General features: G+C 47.8%; 3 protein-coding genes across 6 annotated transcripts in view; all 3 read left to right on the top strand.

Annotated features, from left to right (window-relative positions):
• The window catches only part of LOC121874674 (serine/arginine repetitive matrix protein 2-like), a 178,602-nt gene that overhangs the window by 140,345 nt on the left and 17,654 nt on the right, over positions 1 to 20,603 (top strand). The window lies entirely within an intron of this gene.
• Positions 2,908 to 10,530, top strand: LOC121874676 (putative protein TPRXL). Of its 3 annotated transcripts, none has more exons than XM_042378914.1 (2): positions 2,908 to 3,068; positions 9,282 to 10,530. In XM_042378914.1, exon 2 carries the CDS (start codon positions 9,412 to 9,414, stop codon positions 10,522 to 10,524), a length of 1,113 nt encoding a protein of 370 aa, XP_042234848.1. In that variant the 5' UTR covers positions 2,908 to 3,068; positions 9,282 to 9,411; the 3' UTR covers positions 10,525 to 10,530. The 3 variants fall into 3 exon arrangements, with proteins under 3 accessions (XP_042234848.1, XP_042234846.1, XP_042234845.1); XM_042378912.1 differs by having other exon boundaries at positions 2,908 to 3,256; XM_042378911.1 differs by having other exon boundaries at positions 2,908 to 3,358.
• The window catches only part of LOC121874603 (zinc finger CCCH domain-containing protein 13-like), a 141,912-nt gene continuing 141,449 nt past the window's right edge, over positions 20,141 to 20,603 (top strand). Inside the window, exon 1 of the mRNA XM_042378829.1 lies at positions 20,141 to 20,301. Within this exon, the coding sequence (XP_042234763.1) occupies positions 20,141 to 20,301 (161 nt within the window). The remainder of the gene's footprint in view (positions 20,302 to 20,603) is intronic.

Below are 20,603 nucleotides of genomic sequence, written 5' to 3'. Positions count from 1 at the left end.
CTGTGTGGTGTCAGGTAAGGAGGCACTAAGAGTGGCAGGTGTGAGGGTAACAAGCCACCTGTAGTGCAGTGGCCACGTCGCAGCCTAAAGGTGAACTCTTATTGAAGCGTTGAGCAGCATGTGTCAGCGCACCACGCACCCACCAACACCACCGACACACTCACCTGGATCGTTCATGACAGAGAGTGCGTGGGTGTCGGTATGGGGGAGGCAGACGGTGGTGGTGGTGGTGATGAGTATAGGTAGGGGGGGGAGGGGAGGCACAGACAACATAGGAAGTAGGTCACTGTTATGCGGGCTGATGCGCCGCCTCCCTACCTCCATTTTCTTTCATTAAGCTTTAATTGTTCCCTTTGTAAAGCTGTGCACTTTCTTAGAAGGTGGACAGGATGTGTCTGGTTAATTCCGCTAACGAGCGAGACTGGACTAGCGTGTGTCTCACCCAAGTCTGGCCTCCCTGCTAATATAACTACCCCTAACAGTTCAGTTATTAAATATTGCATCTCAAAACACACTATCAGTCTGTCATGAGATGTTAAGCACTATATCCTTTGTTAGGTCAGGTCAGGTCAGGTCAGGTCAATCAGTTAATCCAAATCAACAGCTCCCTCAGTCACTATGGCCCCTGCGTCAATACTCCCTCATGGCCCTCACTACCACTTGTAAAATAACACACCTTTATCTTGTTTAAAACCTGAAGTAGAATATATCACAGAGATGTTAACTAGTAGTAGAGTATTATGAGGTGAGGGGGGCAGGGTTGAGGATGGTGTGCCCGGGGTCATTCATTAGCTCTGTTATCAACCGTGCGCCTGGGTGGTATCCTGTCCGCCTCCTACACTAGCTAGATCTCACCTGCTGCCACTCATCACGGACTCAACTAGTGCATCACTGCCCCCATCCCACCCTCTAGTTATGAACAAAAATACAGACTTAATCTAAACTAATCAAACCATATTTAAATTTATTCTCTCCTATACAGTAAAAACCTAACCTAACCTTAACTTAAGCTTGGAATGTATGTTATAGATATACCTTAAACTATCGTGTGTGTGTGTGTGTGTGTGTGTGTGTGTGTGTGTGTGTGTGTGTGACAGCATATAAGAGCCCTGTACCAGTATCGATATAAGTGTTATCTGATTAAGGCTTAGATAACACGACTATATCTGTCACTGGTCCAAGGATATGACTCATAGTCGTGTTGTCTTCGTCAGGGTGTTCCTCGCCTGCGTGCTAATAATAATAATAACAATAATAATAATAATAATTAACGGTTTATTGAAAGAGCTTGGCAGCCAGAAGGCTGAAAATATACAGTTACATATTTGGGGAATGGGTTACGAATTACAAATAATATACAAGTAACATAAGTGACACAAGTAAGACATATAATAACTAGATGTGGAAAAGCTCAAACTACAGTTCATTTCAACATAGTGACAGTGTAAGGAGCAGTGTTTACTGGGAGTGAATACACTGGTTTATTACAAGTTATTGATAATTTTTACAATGGTTGGGACTGGGCTGTTCTTATAGCGATCAGTTCGTGCACGTATGGGCTGGATGCGGTTGTGGTGTCGAACAACAATTCTCGGACAAGGGATCTCAGGTGGTAGTAGGAGCCGGTGTCGAGGATGGTGTAGAAGCTTCTTACCAAATTTGCAGATGAGGTCGTGGTGATGGTCAGTGAGAGTCGAAAGGGTCAATGTGTTGAGCGCTTCTTGATATGTGAGTAGGAAGGGAGAATAATCTTGCATGCCCTCTTTGCACTTTTTCTAGGTGTTTACGTTGTGTGGCATTTAGGAGGAAGACCAGGTGGGGAGGCATAGGTGAGCTTAGGAAGTATGAATGTTGTGTAAACACTGAGGCTCAGTGCAGGAACTCCGAGGGACTTGAGTCGGCGGAGGAGGTGGAGACGGAAACTGGAGGATTTGATAACTTCACTGATGTGTGGTTTCCAATTTAGTTTGTTGTCTGGTGACGCCGAGGAGCTTCGTGGAATCTACAACCTGGGTGTGTTCGGACCTAATGGAAGGAGGTGGGACAATGTCGGAGGAGAGGTTGATGTGCATAACCATGGTCTTGGTATGGTTGATGGTGACATGGTTGTTGGTGGCCCAGTTTTGGATTTGAAGACTGTGGGCATGTCATGTACAACGAAGGATCGGTATGATTTAGAACTGATTTAGGTTGTGGGCTGGTTGACTGTGTGTGTGTTGTGTGTGTGTATGTGTGTGTGTGTGTTTGTGTGTGTGTGTGTGTGTGTGTGTGTGTGTGTGGACCAACTTTACAATTATAGGTGTACATTTTATGGATCACCTGAGGATTAGCCCTCTAGCTTATTGTACCTGAGGAATTAACCAACAGATTGACTCTTGCCTTACCTTACGGGTGCGGTGATTTCAATAGATTAAATAATATATAAACATGACTCGATATAATGAAGCTAACCTGAGTGTTGTGATGTTCGTTTTGGTCAAGAAAGTTAAGGCGTCGGACAGTGTATCTGGAGAAGTTTCCCTGGAGGCGTTGTGTTGGGGCTGAACGTTACTCCCTCTCTCCCAACCAGGTTTAAACAGGCTTTTGTCCTTCATGAGATATAATGTTTACCTTCTCAGCCGTAGTGTAGTGTAATACAGGTTTTAACAGTCGTCTTAATACTTTAGACTGGGCGCCCCTCGTGTTGGGTGGGAGGGAGGCGCCTGGCCGGTGAGGTATGTGCGTTGTAACTGTACCTGCTGATGCTGTGGTGTTCCCGGTGCTGCAACACACAGGCTGGTGGGAAGGAATATTTTCCAGTTGAGGAGGCCCGGGCAATGAGTTGCGTGGCTGGGGTGTGCGTGCGTGTGTATGTTGTGCATGTGTGTGTGTGTGTGGTGGCGGGTAGTGACGGCGGTAGCAGCAGTGGTGGACCTGTTGAACGTGCCGGTGGTGGTGGGGTGCAGGCGGCGCGGCAGGTGCTTTCCTCTACCAGCAGCAGTGTGCGGCGCGATAACACTGGTGTTTGGGTGTTGCTGGGCCAGTGTTAACTCGCACTAGGCACGGGGTGGCCGCAGCGGTGAGGCTGTGTGAGTATGTCGCGTGTGGTGGCGAGGAGGACAGCCTTCGTCACATGCTCCGTCTCGCCTTCACCATACACACACACGCCCCCTTCTGAGGGTACAGCCCAGAACACACCCGGGAGTATAACACAGGGCACCGCTACCCAAGTGTTGTGTTAGTTGCTACACCTGGACACTGACCTCTGTAATTGGTCGTGAGTCCCAAGAGAAGTTTTGTTTGAACAGGAAAATGACGTTGTGTTCATCTTTGTGTTCAAGTGGCCTACAAGAAGTCCACGAGTTAAAATGATAACACGGTAGAAACTTACTGTAATTAAGAGAAAATGTGTTGTCTGGTGTTAGTTTGTGTTGCGTGTGTGTGTCAGTGTGACAGGTGGAGCAAGAAGTTGGTGTGGTCTGGCGCTGCCGTCCGTCACGCAGTTTCCAAAACAAACCAGCGTGTTGATATTGAGGGTAACAAGCAGTGTGTAAGTGCGAGATGAAAACACTGTTGCAAGTCTTTAGTGAATACCTAGATTTAATCATTGTCATAGAAAAGAAACACACAGTATATTGATAAGTGGAAAGATGAAGGAAAACCCATACGGCCGGTTATGAGAGCTGGCCAAGTGGTTTGTTTATGAGTGAGAAGAGTCAACGACACGTGAAAAGCTGTCCAAAGTTCGCCAGTACAGGAGACCGGCCACCCAACTAGCGCACGAGACCACACCATCTTTGTTCCTACGCTTAACACACAGTCCCTGATCTTAGCCAAGTTCCCGAGATGTGCAGCAAAATCTGCATATTCTCACATCCAGGCGGAGCGAGTTAGGTAGTTTGTGAAGGATAATGAGAATTGTCGCGTCCTCAATGACCGGAGTGGGAGGGTGGCGGTGGCACCGGCTCTTGCACTGTGTGTGTGAGGCAGCAGCAAGAGTTGTAGCAGTGAGATAGATACCTGTTGCTGCTCCTTATATTACCTGCAGCGGGGAAGGAAGACAATCTGATTGGAAGTATTGATAGGAAATATCTAAACAATAAGGATGGAATGAGAGAGAGAGAGAGAGAGAGAGAGAGAGAGAGAGAGAGAGAGAGAGAGAGAGAGAGAGAGAGAGAGAGAGAGAGAGAGAAACAAACTTTACCCTTTGAACACATTCCTTGAGAGACTCGCCATGTTACAGAATATTATTAGGTAAATAAACATGGCGGGACACAGATGGAAAATTATTACAACTTAAATTATCGAGAGACGAAGACGGGCGGGTGTTAGGAATAAACATATTGACTTACAGGACAGAGATACCATCTGTCAGTAATTAATATGTGAAAAAAATAACGTTTCGTTAGAGATAAAATCATGAGGGAAAATTAAATTAACAAGTCTCATGCTGGGGTAATAACGTGAGCACCTGTGTGTGTGTGTGACTGAGGGGAGGAGGAGGAAGTGAGGGCAGTATATGGGACAGTGAGGGGAGGAGGAGGAAGTGAGGGCAGTATATGGGACAGTGAGGGGAGGAGGAGGAAGTGAGGGCAGTATATGGGACAGTGAGGGGAGGAGGAGGAGGAGAGTTAAAGACGAGAGGCTGGGTTGTGAGGCGGCGGTCACTGGGGGCTGGCTGCCGGGGATCACCATCAGAGGCGGCAAGAAAAACTCTACCGATTTATGAGGGAGGGACTGAGGAGGTGGGGGGGGGGAGGTGTGAGTAACTGGTCACATAATCCTGCTGTGGCCTGTAGCAGAGAGAGGACAGGCAGGTAGAGGACTTTTTTTTACCTTTTCACACTAACTGAATGATGGGATGAGTTACCATTATGTGGGTGATGAGCGGTGCTTTATAGTGTGTACAGATAACAGGGATAGCGATGTAATCTTTATGTAAGACTGACACACGTGGACTAACATAAAAACAAGACACGCTGACCTGGTGTTTGTTACAACGATGAACTTGAGGCAGTACAGTATTTCAGGCGGTACAGTCACAGGTCAGACCTGCACGGAACGTAACGTGTAGTTGCTGCTGCATTCCAAGGGTGGTGGTGGGAGGAGGAGGAGGAAGAAGTGGTGGTGGAGGGGGCAGAGGAGGTGGTGGGGGATATACATTGGCTTATGGGGGGATTGAATCATTGTGGGGGGAGGTAAATGAAAAGGTATGGGAGTGGAGGGGAGGAGAAATGATTTCACGGTGAGAGAGAGAGAGAGAAAGTCATGTGCTGCGGTGGTCCTGGGGGTGAGGTCACCGCCTCCTGCTGGACCACACACTGGCTCACTGAGATGCTGACTATCTGGCCTGTAGTGGGAGGGAGGGAGGGAACCGCTGCGTAGAGGGAAGGAGACACCAGTGGAGGGATGGAGGCACCGGTGAAGGAATAGATAGAGGGCTCAACCAGGTGGAAGGCAGAGGGAGGAAACACCAATTGAAGGGAAGAAAGGAAAGAAGCCACAGGTGGAATGTAGACGGAGGGAGGGAGGGAGGGTCGCTGGCTCCTGTATGAGAGACAACACTTCCTGTACTGAGGAGGATCTACATAAATAACTTGTGAGTGTGCCTCTCCTTCCGCTGTCAGGCCTCACCTCCACCCCCTCCAGTACACCTCCACCCCTCCACACCTCCACCCCTCCCGTACACCTCCACCCCCTCCTGTACACCTCCACCCCTCCCTCCACACCTCCACCCCCTCCCGTACACCTCCACCCCCTCCCGCCTCCCCCCTCCACCTCCCCCCCTCCCTCCCCCTCCACACCTCCACCCCTCCCTACACCTCCACCCCCTCCACCTCCACCCCTCCCGTACACCTCCACCCCTCCCGTACACCTCCCACCCCCTCCCGCACACCTCCACCCCTCCCCACCTCCACCCCCTCCCCACCTCCACCCCTCCCATCCACACCTCCACCTCCACCCCCTCCACACCTCCACCCCTCCCCCTCCACCTCACACCTCCACACCCACCCCCTCCACCCACCACACCTCCACCCCTCAACCTCCACCCTCACCCACCCTCCACCCCACCCCTCCACCCCTCCACACCTCCCCCCCTCCGTACACCTCCACCCCCACCCACACCTCCAGTACACCTCCACCCCTCCAGTACCTCCACCCCACCTCCACCTCCACCTCTACCCCCACCCCCACCCACCCTCCACCTTTCCACCCCCTCCAGTACACCTCTACACACCTCCACCACGTACACCTCCACCACACCCCACCCCTCCACACCTCCACCCTCTCCAGTACACTCTACCTCCTCGGCCACCTCCACCCCCAACACCCCCACCCCCACCCACCCCCCACCCCACACCTCCACCCCTCTAGTACACCCCACCCCACCCACACCCCCACCACACCTCCACCCACACCCCTCACGCTCTTTCACAGGCATTTCCGTACAGTTATATCAACGCTCAACTCATCTCGACGTCCAAGCTTTAGTTAATTGTTTAAACACACACACACACACACACACACACACACACACACACACACACTTTCTCTGTTATTATTTCTCCTGTGTTATTCCCTCCTCCCTGCCCTGTTACTATCCCACCACCTGTCTGTCTGTCCCTCCACCTGTCTGTCTGTCTGTCTGTCCCTCCACCTGTCTGTCTGTCCCTCCACCTGTCTGTCTACAAATGGTTTCCTCAGTGTTAAGGTTCACTCAGGAGGTTACCACTCTTTACACATGGGAGTATTTATACACAGTTGATGAACCCCTTCCTCTCCCTTCCTCAACCCTTTCCCTCCTCTTCCTTCCCTCTTCCTTCCTCTCCTCTCCCTTCCCCTTCCCTCTATCTCCCTTTTCTATCTAACTTTGTATAGGTGGGGGGGAGGTCATCTCAGAGTTAATTCAATTCTTTTAAAATCACAAACGTTCTACACTTCCCAAGCCATGCCCCGCCCCGCCCGCCCGCCCGTACACTTACGGTATTTACTGCACCAACACGTCCTCCTCATCCAACACTTGTGAGGTTCTTACTACACCCCGCCCGCTCCTACCCCCGTCCACCCGCCCACCTCACTAACACACACCTCGACACCTCATGGCGACACCACTCACACCTCATCACCGCCCCTCACACCCATCACCGCCCCTCACACCACATCACCGCCCCTCACACCTCCATCACCGCCCCTCACACCTCATCACCGCCCCCTCACACCTCATCACCTCACCCCTCACACCTCATCACCGCCCCCTCACACCTCATCACTGCCCCCCTCATCACCTCATCACCCACCCTCCCTCATGCCCCTCACCACACCCCCCCACCACCACCCCCCCCCCCCACCTCACCACCTCACCTCATCCCCCTCACCTCATCACCCCCTCACACCTCATCACCGCCCCCTCACACCTCATCACCGCCCCCTCACACCTCATCACCGCCCCCTCACACCTCACTGCCCCCACACCTCATTCCTCATTGCGCCACACTATAGCCTCATTACACTTGATAAATGCAGTCAGTAAACAGAGACATTATGATAGTCTAATAACACCCAATAGTGGTGACGTAATGAAGGGTGACACAGGCTGTACGGCTGGTGTGAGGGCAGTGAGCAGTGTGAGCCAGGGTGTGAGATGAAGCAGTGGGCCAATGTGACCAATGGGGTGTAGGGCAGTGTGGCCAATAACAGACAGAGCCAATGAGGGACGGGGTGTCAGAGATGAGCAGTGTGAGCCAATAAGAGGTGTAGTGTAGGATGAGCAGTGTGAGCCAATGGACAGGGTATGGTGTGGGATGAGCAGTGTGAGCCAATAGGGACAGGGTGTGAGTGTAGGATGAAACAGTGTGAGCCAATGAGAGACAGGGGTGTAGTGTGGGATGAAGCAGTGTGAGCCAATAGGGGCGGGGTGTAGTGTAAGATGAAGCAGTGTGAGCCAATAGGGGCGGGGTGTAGTGTAAGATGAAGCAGTGTGAGCCAATAGGGGCGGGGTGTTGTGTAAGATGAAGCAGTGTGAGCCAATAGGGACAGGGTGTAGTGTAGGATGAAGCAGTGTGAGCCAATAGGGACAGGGTGTAGTGTAGGATGAAGCAGTGTGAGCCAATAGGGGCGGGGTGTAGTGTAGGATGAAGCAGTGCTTCAGAGCCAGGACGGGGTACTTAGTGTGAGATGAAGCTTGGTGAGCCAATAGGGACAGGGTGTAGTGTAGGATGAGAAGCAGTGTGAGCCAATAGGGACAGGGTGTAGTGTAGGATGAGAGCAGTGTGTGAGCCAATAGGGACAGGGTGTAGTGTAGGATGAAGCAGTGTGAGCCAATAGGGACAGGGTATAGTGTAGGATGAAGCAGTGTGAGCCAATAGGGACAGGGTGTAGTGTAGGATGAAGCAGTGTGAGCCAATAGGGACAGGGTGTAGTGTAGGATGAAGCAGTGTGAGCCAATAGGGGCAGGGTGTAGTGTGGGAGTGAGCAGTGTGAGCCAATAGGGACAGGGTGTAGTGTAGGATGAAGCAGTGTGAGCCAATAGGGGCAGGGTGTAGTGTAGGATGAAGCAGTGTGAGCCAATAGGGACAGGGTGTAGTGTAGGATGAAGCAGTGTGAGCCAATAGGGACAGGGTGTAGTGTAGGATGAAGCAGTGTGAGCCAATAGGGGCAGGGTATAGTGTAGGATGAAGCTGGGTAAGCCAATAGGGGCGGGGTGTAGTGTAGGATGAAGCTGGGTGAAACAGGATGTAGGGTGAGGGAGGACAGATCCCGGCCTTGGGGGAGAGAGGGAGGGAGGGAGGGGTGCCACATCCTCATGACCCATTTGGCAGGTGATGAGCCACACGGGGCTTGTCCTCCTAGTTGACACACCCACGCTGGAGGAGGAGAGTGTGTGGGGAGGAGGTGGTGGTGCAGGGGGGAAAGTGTGTGTTAGGAGGAGAGATGTATTGGGGAGTGTCAGGGGGTACGAGGAGGCTAGTATATCAGGAGGGAGATAATGGGATAGTGTGTGTGGGGGTAAAGTGTACCAGGCGGAGGATGTTTGTCTGGGAGGGGATAGTTATGTCACGTTAGAGAATGTCGGGTCTCGGAGGTACTGTGTGCGTGCGTGAGTGTGTGTGTGTGCGTGCGTGCGTGCGTGCGTGCGTGCTGCGTGCGTGTGTGTGTGTGTGTGTGTGTGTGTGTGCGCGCGTGTGTGTGTATGTGTGTGTGCTGATGGCAAGAATATAATCGAACTCTTAAGTGTTTGATCATTGAGGACGTGACACTGTTGTTGTGAGAGTCTTGAACAACTAGACATGTTTAACTTACAGGAACTGTACAGTAATTAGAGCCATCAGGTGATGCTGGAGTTAACGAGACTGACCTGAAGACCAGCGTGTACACGTAGTGAGGGCAGCTACGTTATTTCTGTGATATAACTTGTTGACGTAAGATAGTTACATGATGGGCGTGGAGAGGAAGACGGACAACAACAATGTCATCACCAGCACCAGAGTCAACTCCACCCCCTCCTCCCCGTCTTCCACATCCTCCCCTTCCTCCAGGCCTCGGAGGTCCAGGTTGACCTCCAGCCCCTCTAGTGGGGGCGGGGTGGGGGTCAGCACGGTGCCCAAGTCTGCAGTCACCGCCAGGACCTCCGGAACAGCGACACAGCCGGGGAGACCTGTGGGAATTGGAGAGGCGATCAGGCGCATCCCAACTGCTGGAGGTAACAGGCACTCGCTGATGAGTGGTGACACGAGGCTCCTTAATGCTCACAACAACACTACAGCGGCCAGTAAAGCCACGACACCTACTAGTAGACTCAGCAGAGAATCAGAGAAAAAGACAACGCCCCCATCCGTGACGCAGCCGCTGTCTGCTTCAGGTAAAGCTCTGGTGAGGAGAAGGACCAACACAGACGCCGCCGCCACAAGTGTCTCTAACATTACCTCGAACAAGGGTCCCGCCAGATCAGCCGTCCCGGTGAGGAAAGTTAACAGTTCCTCCGTGAAGCGAAAGTCATTGACGCCTGGGAGCGTCAGTGGCAGCAGTAAGGTTCCTAGTGAAGGAGGAAGCCCCGCGGACATCACCAGACAGGCGGAGCCACAGAGGCGCCTTCGTACAGATCCAGTTGGGAGAGCCGGGACGTCCTCAAGGCTAAGTGGACATGACACAGCCAACACTACCGCCGGGAAAACCGAGCCGTCTCACATTCCTTGCAGCTCCTCGAGACAGAGTGGGACCACGAGGACACCTGCCAGTATCTCGACGAGACCAGGGGCTGGGGTTTGCCGGGGTGGAGGGCGGGTGGCAACTGGTGGAGGGACTGGCAGGGTCATCACCTCCCTCACGCCCTCCACCATCTCCACCATTGCTGTCACGTCCACTTCCAACGCTGCTTCTACCAAGGTGACCTCCAACACCACCTCCCTGAGTACCAACGTCACCATCTCCACCAGGATATGTACTTCTATTATTCCTGCGTCACGGAGGAGCTACTCCATCTCGTCCTCCATCCACACCCAGACAGGTGGGTTTGTGTACACGTGGGTCAGGTGTGGTGTGGAATAGCTGCATGACCACAGTCTTAATGAGAGATGATTTTTACCGCTTTTTCTCCACAGCGGAGTTCAGGGAAGTGGGCAGTGAGGGGGGGGTGAGGGGTCACATTTTTCCTTCATCCCGGACACGTTTACCATTTTACTGGTGGCCTTTTGTGACCGGCTGAAATACCTGACGATCGTCTGAACTATTATTATTATTACCTGTTTTTTATCGCCATGTTATATACGACATCCTGCGCCCCAAATTTTGACATAAACGATAACAGATTTCCACTGATGAATTACTTGTATAAACCTCGTATTCTCCAAGATACGTAAACATTGACTTAGAATGATGCGTTGTTGTTATAACTGGTATAAACAAATGATGGTGTTGTAACCTTCTGTACACACCTGATCTATCGAGTTTACCAGCTGTTAGTGATGTTAGTTGGCTGCTGTGTAAACTCTCAGTGGTGGAGGTTGTTACTCGAGTCAACAGCAAACACTCACAAAAACTGTATCCAGGGCTGGCGTTCTTAAGAAGATTCTCCAGTTATTTTTTATCAGTAATCAGGTCGTACAATAGTTATAATACACCTAAGTTAGCAATTGAAAATACGACTCAGGTGGCGGCGGTAAAATACACATAAGTCCGCCATGAGTAAACACATCCGTCCATCCTCATTCTGGGGAGGTAGTCGGACAGTTCTTCCAGTATCCGAAATGAGACACCTCCACCCCCCCACCGGAGGCCGTCATGTCGCTTCACAGTAGTGGCTGGGGCGCACCTTACACTGGATGGTCAACCCTGTGGTCCTTGGTTCACTCCGCGACTACGACCTTTCCCGTTCCAGCAACGACCTTTCCCGTTCCAGCCACGACCTTTCCCGTTCCAGCCACGACCTTTCCCGTTCCAGCCACGACCTTACCCGTCCTAGCCACGACCTTCCCCGCTCCATCCACGACCTTCCTGCCAGAAACACGACCCGCCCTGCATATTAAGAGGCGTCTGCGTTAATAAGTGCGGGGCCTCTAAAGCCATCTCATAATACAAGGTTTTTAATATGCAAAGAAAGTCGTAATTATATTTGTTATTAATACAAGGAAGGCACAGTTGAGGATAAAATTTCCTGGACACTTTAGACTGTGTCTGGTATATACTTAAGGGTCATATAAGTGAGGTTGAGGAACTTTTGGGGTCATGTAAGTGAAGAGGATTGAAATTTTAACATATTACTCCGATTTTCCTTTGTTTCAGAGTTTTTACGTTATAATGTTAATAATGAAAAGAATATTTTTACCATCTATAAACTAAACCCATATATATATATATATATATATATATATATGATTCACAAGCAACTACCGGATTTGGCCAAGTGACGAAGGATTTTTGGCCGCCACTTTACCGGTGTGGTGTATACAGTAAGGGCGCCTTGGGCCATCATCATCCTCTATGGTAACGTTTAGGTGCTGAGTTATTACTGGATTGACTTACTTCAGGTGCAATAATTTCTGGACGTGTTCCGGTGTACGAGAAGTGGTATCAAATTATGTAAAGAAAGAACAACAGTTCGATTGTATTTTTTGGTTTAGTCCCACATAACCTTAATAACCTAACCTAGTTGTCCCTCATAACTCACTCCACCACAAGTCTTCCAACACCACGCCTCGGTATAGTCTCCTCCAGCTATACGTCATCTTAAATGCGCAATCTTAGGAGGTTTTAAAACTGATAAGTGTACCTCGAGGCCAGACCTGAGCTGTAAGGAGGGTGGTTGAGTTGAGCGGAACACCAGCGTCGTGAATGAGAGATCAGAGTGATACTTGGACACGTAGTGGAGTATCATCACCTCTTCCTCAGTAGTCAACATGCCCCGTCGTTTCTCCCGAATAATTTTGCATAGTTCTTACATTAGGCCGACATACTAGTCACCTGTGATTGTTGTTTTATGCGGTAGAAACTTGATAAGCAGAATGTGTTTGTTTTGGCCATCGTATAGAATATTGATGGCCTGTTCTTATCATTACTGCTTTTAACTCCTATACGTCTTGGGGTTACGAGAATTAAGGTGCTGTTAATAGATGGATTACCTCTTTGTTTCGTAGTCCCAATGAGGATTCCGAGTCTCATTTTACGTCACCAGGCAGGAGAGAAAATCGGCTGAATCGGCTTCGTACAGCTGAAAAAAAAATCGAGACTTTTATTACTCACACACACACACACACACACTGTATAACAACAAGGAGGATGCAACATACACGATAAAACAAACATAACTAGACGTGTGTAGTGTAGTGTAGTGTAGTGTGAGAGCCGTGAGTGTAGTGTAGTGTAGTGTGAGAGCCGTGAGTGTAGTGTAGTGTAGTGTAGTGTGAGAGCCGTGAGTGTAGTGTAGTGTAGTGTAGTGTGAGAGCTGTGAGTGTAGTGTGAGAGCCAGAGTGTAGTGTAGTGTAGTGAGAGCCAGGAGTGTAGTAGTGTGAGAGCGAGAGCTGAGTGTAGTGTGAGGAGCGAGGAGGTGAGAGCTGTGAGTGTAGTGTAGTGTAGTGTAGTGTAGTAGACAGAGTGTAGTGAGAGCCGTGGAGTGGGAGGTAGAAGTGTAGTGAGCCAGAGTGGAGGTAGTGAAAAGAGAGAGCCAGAATGTAGGGAGCTGAGGTAGTGTAGTGTAGTGAGAGCCAGAGGAGTGTAGAAGTGTAGTGTGAGCCGAGGAGGTAGTGTAGTGTGAGAGCCGTGAATGTAGTGTAGTGTAGTGTGTGAGCCGTGAGTGGAGTGTAGTGTAGTGTGAGAGCCGTGAATGTAGTGTAGTGTAGTGTGTGAGCCGTGAGTGTAGTGTAGTGTAGTGTAGTGTGAGAGCCGTGAGGACCGCTACTGGGGGACATGATACAGTACAGTACTACCTTGTCAAGACTAACGACACACCGGCCATTAACCCAAATGAAGGAGCCAGTTGTTAATTGTAAAGAATTTATTGTATAATTTTTGTCAAGAAGGAATTAAAATAGAGATAATTAATAACGATAATAATGATAAGGTAATTTGTATTTATTTTATAGAGAACCAACCAAAGCGATAACAGGTTTTATAGTTTGATTTATAATTATATTTTGTTAATGAAACCTTGGCAGATCATCTCTTAACTCCCAGGCGTTAACAAGTTCCATAACATTGCCTTAATTACCTTGAACCACCGTATATTAACCTCGACTGTAATTTTGGGATTATATTAAAAGAATGCGTCAAGTTATGGTGTAGAGTCAAGGTGTAAATTTGACGCCATCTTAGCTATTATCTCTTTCTTTTAAACTTAAAATATAAAGGGCGATTAGGTTCATCCTCTCGTAACTAATTAGCGGAAGAACCTATGTCTCTTAAGTGTGTGTGTCGTCACCCTTGTCTCACATAACTGGAACTGAATTATTTTACACCTTACTTAAATACCCCTCTCGTGTCTCTAATGGCTCTCCTGATTGGCTGTCACTCGGCAACACGCATCTCTTCTTCAAATAGTAACCTTTTTTTTTTTCGGAGTTATTATTGGGTGGAATTTGATGTTTACTCTCCATTGATGTCTGTCATATGTCTGTCTGATTATTTACTCGTATATACAGAAAGTTTGAAGGGAAGGAAGGGGAGGGAAGGGAAGGAAAGGAACGGGAGGGTATACATAGTTCTCTCTCCGGCCATGGGTGTGTACCTGGTCGCCATTTACATACTGAATAATACTACAGGTATACCCGAGAAGGACAAGGTATTGATATAAGACTCTTTTATTGGGTGTTTCTTCACTATCTCTTTGTTTGTAGTAGTAACTCTTGTTTGTCTCTTGTTGATTATTTATTTATTTGTTTACTTTTAATTCGTTGTGGTTGTTATGTTTTTGGTTGGTAGTTTACATCTCCCTGCTCGACCCTCGTGTTGTGGTAGTGGCTGTTCCTCACTCACACATGACGTGATGCCTCTCTCTGCTCTGTGTCTCCTCTGTTGTCTTTGTTATGGAGATGTGAACAAGAATATTTTTCACGGGGTTTCCCATCCAGTGCTTTGAGGAGCTGGTCACTGTTGGGTCTTTATATTACGTCTAATTGGAGAAAAAATACTCTTGATTTGTTTTTAATTGTAATACAGTTTGGAAATAGGAACACTGGTTTGTATTAGTAGTTTGTGTTGGTAGTTTGTGTTAGTATAGTGTGGAAAATGGAGCAGGTACTGTCAGATCATCCGAAGTTGAAATTGACTTCTCTAATGATGTCTCGCTGCAATATTGCCCTGAAGCTGCTCAATGTTGTGTCAGGTATAGCGGCTCTGCTATAGTCTACAACATAATGGAAGGATTGACGTTAAGGTACTATATCCGCTAGAGAATAATAATACTAAATATGACTCATTACTCCTCTCCGGTTTACATCATTCTTTCTGTTTATTTCTTACGTACGCTGTAAAGTCATAATTTGCGTAATACAGTCATACTTCATGCATCCGGTTTACACAATACGCTTTTATGACTTCATCAAGGTAAAAATACGATGTAGTTGGGCGAGCAAGGCTACAGGGTGACTCAACATGCTGGTGCAACACAGGTTCATGCTGGTAATTACTCTCCTCACTCTACACGTTTTAGCTTAATATGTTAAAAAAGTCTCCTCTTGTTGTGTAGTTCAGCGCGGTGGTGGAGTAGTGTTGAGGACAGTTGAGGTATACATAGACTTCTTTGTCTCACCTCCCTGGGGCCAAGATTCCTACACTGTTTTTTTTCTCATGACTGGGGATAAGAGAACATGGTCATGGTGTCGACAATCTCGGTGCAATATCAGCGTTATTTTAACAGGTAAATCTGTTTCATTGAGGAAGTAAGCCACACAAAGGCGTTCTCACTTCTGCAGTTGGATGAAAATTACAACTTAAGAATATTAGAGAATCCAGCCTGTAGGTGAGAAAGACGGTAAGTGGAAGCAGACCTCGGCTCACGTGACAAGTAGTTCCCCGCAATTAAACTTACTTTTTCTCTGTAGTCACAACACACACAATATTACCTGTTGCCAGCGAGTCTTACCTGGTGACCACTTCCCCTGTGGCAGTACTGCGTCGCTGTGTCTACAACTACACGTAGATATGATAAGACCATAGCATCAGCATCATCATTACACCAAGAAGGTCCTTGTAGAGAGAGAGAGAGAGAGAGAGAGAAGAGAGTCCTAATTACCTGTTTCCCTCCTGTCGTGTTTCCTAATTACCGTCAAGAGTTAGAATGACATAATATTTGTCTCCGCAGTTTGTCGTGAAAAAGTTGAATTTCAGATATAAATACACCACCACATCCTCTACAGTCCCTGAATTGTATTGAAAGTAAACATTGGTAAGGCTGTGTGTCTAAATGAAGGGGGGGGGGGTGGAGAGGTCAATCAAGGGGTAATCGTAAACCTCCCATGGTGTGTGTGTCAGATAGTAGACTTTTATAATAGTGGTTTAATTTGGATAGGTTTGTTATTCACTCATTGGTTTAGGACACACACACACACACGCACACACACACACACACACACACACACACTCATCCATATAGCGTTCCTCACACTAACTCAAACGTGTAGTAGCCTCCCTCATACACAGGCAGGTAACACACTACCTCCTTCACTCGCCTTCAAGGAACACACACATACTTAGTCATGCCCCCACCACTGAGTCCCGTTAGCAATTTATACGAATGTTAAAGTCATGCTCGCTGACGTCACTTTGTACTTCGTCAGTTTGAACTTTGTGATGTCATTGTTTACCGAGTGATATCGTTGTTTACTTTTGGGTACTATATTGTTGTTTATGTAGTGATGTCATTGTTTGTTTAGTGACGTCATTGTTTGTATAGTGACGTCATTGTTTGTTTAGTGACGTCATTGTTTATTTGTTACTATTGATTATATATTGATGTTCTTATGCCACCCGTTGGGGAGCTTTGGTGGGGGTATCATTATGTCACACCTGTCTGTCTGTTGGTTCACCTGGCCGCCCCTAACACCAGTCATGTCCTCTACCTGTAAAATCGCTCCAGGTAACCCAATTATAGAGTTTACCTGGGGATTTATTGTTAGTCAGTATGTTGCGAATGTTACCCCGGCCTGTTTCTAAAAGGTCAAGGTCAATGAGGGTAATGGTGGTTGTGGTTGTGGAGGTTGTGGTGGAGGTTGTGGTGGTGGGAGCGTCAACCACTATTGTTGTTGACATATCTACACACCTTCCTCCACACTTTTCTCCCCACCTCCACACCTTCCTCCACACCTCCCTCCTCACCTTTCTCCCCACCTCCCCACCTTCCTCCCCACCTCCCTCCCCACCTCCCTCCCCACTCACTAAATATTTACCTGTGATGACGCTAATTTCTCCAGTGAACTGACCGAAACTTTAACAGAAAACGTCCCTCACCCGTCACTCCCTCACCCGTCACTCCCTCACCCATCACTCCCTCACCCGTCACTCCCTCACCCGTCACTCCCTCACCCATCATTCCCTCACCCGTCACTCCCTCACCCGTCACTCCCTCACCCGTCACTCACGTCACTCAAGCCTCCCACATCCTGCCACTCAGCTCCAACCTCACACTAAAATGAGTCGCAGTTATTTACCGTACAATCTCACTTCTGAAATGTTGTAAATATATGAGATGATAGTAAATAATTTGTTGCCTTCTCGGTCCTATTATTACGAGTATTTATGGTATGTTTATTATTATTATTATTATTATTATTATTATTATTATTATTATTATTATTATTGTGTGTCAAAGGTTTTAATGTTGGGTGATGACAGTGGTGCGGGAAATACAGCGGCTAGTTTATTGTGCACTCCATACACATCCTGTGAATGGTAGCACAAAAAGGATTACCGAGTGTGTAGTGGGTGTGGGGTGGGGGTGAGTGAGGGTGTGTAGTGGGTGTGGGGTGGGGGTGAGTGAGGGTGTGTAGTGGGTGTAAGGCGGGTGGGTGAGGGAGCCAACCACATGACCCTTGTTTCATGTTACAACTCCATAAGCGCTTCTCCACTTTCCTTCTCCCCTTCTCCTCTTATCTTCTCCACTACCCTTCCCTCCTCTTCCCCCTCCCCTCCTCCTCCGATTTCCTTCTTCTCCCCTCCTCCTCTTATCTGCTCCCTTCCTTTTCCACTTACCTCTTCTTTCCCCTCTCCCTTCCTTCTCCCTTCCTCCTTCCCCTCCCTCTTCGTCCTATATCCCAGACATTAACAGCAGCAGTGTAATGGATTGGTACCGAAATTGTCCGTTTTTGTTGTTAATTGGAGAGACAAATTTAGTTTAAAGAAAATACTGTTGTTGGAATTCCGGTCAGCAGTCGAACCTCCTCACAGAAGTCAATCTAATTATGGCCGCCAAGTGAAAACACGAGAAGAGTGTAGCTGTTACAACACAAACTAGCACCCAACTACACCATTTACTACATTGTTGACGTGTTCTCCCCCAGCCCTGATACCTAACCTAACCTAACCTAACCTAACCTAAACTAACATAACCTAACCTAACCTAACATAACCTAATTTAACCTAACCTAAACTAACCTAACATAACCTAATTTAACCTAACCTAACCTAATCTAGCCTAATCTAACCTAATCTAATTTAACCTAACCTAATCTAACCTAACCTAATTTAACCTAACCTAACCTAATCTAATCTAATCTAACCTAACCTAACCTAATTTAACCTAATCTAACCTAACCTAATTTAACCTAACCTAATCTAACCTAACCTTATCTAACCTAACCTAACCTAACCTAACCTAACCTAACACTCAAGCCAACACAGATGATTCGTTCACCACTCAAGATTTCTCCCCCACTGTTCGGCCGACTCCCGTCACTCAGGTGGAAATTTAATTCATGTTACTTCATACTTTCTAACTTAAGCTGTATATATATATATGATCACTATTTATACCCTTCACTGCTTCTACTCCACTGAGGAACTTCGTGCGTGGTTACTGCCCGTCTCGTTAATGCCTCTCTCTAGTTACCATTCCGCTGCCTCTGTCTCGTCTAGGAAAGAGTCGGGAAGACCTAGGTGTGTGTGTGTGTGTGTGTGTGTGTGTGTGTGTGTGTGTGTGTGTGTGTGTTATATAGTACACACACTGTAGTATATCAGTATCAGGTGGTACGTGGTAGTAACAAGAGAGCTTCTCGTCACCACACCATAACGTTCGTGTGTACTCCTTGACACACACACACACACATCTTCATCTCTCATTCCACTAACTGGTAGTAAGAGAATCTATCCACTTACTCGATAGTCTCAGAAGCAGTTTTGACGCCATTTTCATACCAATTCTCAGAGTTATGATTTAGGATCAGGTTAGGTTAGGTTAGGATCAGGTTAGGTTAGGATCAGGTTAGGTTAGGATCAGGTTAGGTTAGGATCAGGTTAGGTTAGAGGGAGGGTGGTGCTGGTGGCTGACTATCTCGTTATTATGCGGTAGAAGGGGGGGGAGGCAGGTGTCGGGCTTGTGTTACTTAAGCGGGCCAGCCAGGTGAGGCAGACCCCGTAGTACAAGCCCCATGGTACAGGTCCATATGGTACCGCTCTACATGGTACAGGTCCACATGGTACAGGTCTACATGGTACAGGTCTACATGGTACAGGTTTACATGGTACAGGCCACGTGGTACAGGTCAACATAAGAACATAAGAAAATAAGGAGTCAGCAATAGGCCGGATGGCCTGTGCTTGGCTGCTCCTGTCGAGAGTTACTACCACTCTCTATCATCCATGAATCTATCCAGCCTCCTTTTGAAACTTTCCAGCGTTCCAGCACTTACTACAAAGTTGCTAAACTTGTTCCACTCGTCCACCACCCTATGTGTGAGCCAGTTCCTTCCTATCTCCCTCCTAAACCTAAACTTATCCAACTTAAATCCGTTGCTCCGAATCCTATCCTGCTCGGATATTATAAGAACTTTATCTATATCCCCTTGATTGATTCCTTTCACCCACTTAAATACTTTTATCATACCTCCCCGCACTCTTCGTCTTTCTAGGGAATGCAAGTTTAGTTTCTTTAACCTATCTTGATATGTAAGGTTTTTAAGTCCCGGAATCATTTTCGTCTTTCTTCGCTGCACCGACTCTAGTGAATTGATATCCATTCTATAATAAGGGCACCAGAACTGAACCGCATAATCGAGGTGCGGCCTGACTAGCGCAAGATATAGTTGCAATAAGACCTCTGCACTCTTATTACTTACACTTCTAGATATAAATCCCAATACTCTGTTTGCCTTATTTCGAACATTAACGCACTGTTTTCTAGGCCGTAGGTCCGGGCTTACAAGTACCCCTAGGTCTCTTTCACAAGTCGACTTCTCAAGGTTGATGTTGTTAAGGCTGTATACATTGACAGTATTTGTTCTTCCAATATTAAGTACGCTGCACTTGCTGGTGTTGAATTTCATTTGCCATTTTTCAGACCGCCCATGCAGTTTATTTAGATCCTCCTGTAATGCATTTGCATCCTGCCCTGAATTAATCTGCCGCCCTATTTTGGTGTCATCCGCAAACTTGCTTATGTCACTGCTGATCCCAGTATCTAGATCGTTTATGGAGATTATGAACAAGAGTGGGCCTAGTACTGACCCCTGGGGAACCCCACATGGTGCAGGTTTACATGGTACAGGCCTACATGGTACAGGTCTCCATGGCACAGGTCTACATGGCACAGGTCTACATGGCACAGGTCTACATGGTACAGGTCTACATGGTACAGGTCTACATGGTACAAGTCCACATGGTACAGGTCCACATGGTACACTGGTACAGGCCTACATGGTACAGGTCTACATGGTACAGGCCACGTGGTATAGAAGTGGCGTTAGCGACCAATGGGATAAATACAGGATGCACATTAAATTTTTTGTAGCAAACGGGTGACCGAAACACGTAAGTAACCAGAGCCAACAGGTGACAGCAACACACAGGTGACAACAACACACAAGTGACAGCAGCAACTCATAGAAGACTACAACAACAGCAACTACATCTAGGTAACGTCAACACAAATATCAGTAGCATAAATAACTTCAATAACAACAGACAGGAAGGGCTGGTCTAGGAGG

The sequence above is a fragment of the Homarus americanus genome, unplaced genomic scaffold (assembly GCF_018991925.1).
Source record: "Homarus americanus isolate GMGI-L3 unplaced genomic scaffold, GMGI_Hamer_2.0 scaffold34360, whole genome shotgun sequence".
Classification (NCBI taxonomy): Eukaryota; Metazoa; Arthropoda; class Malacostraca; order Decapoda; family Nephropidae; genus Homarus; species Homarus americanus.
Note: the sequence above shows the minus strand (reverse complement) of the source record. Positions and strands in the feature narration are given on the sequence as shown.

Bases quoted from the DNA above. Each gene is read 5' to 3' on its own strand.
- LOC121874676 (XM_042378914.1), top strand. From the start codon at position 9,412: ATGATGGGCGTGGAGAGGAAGACGGACAACAACAATGTCATCACCAGC.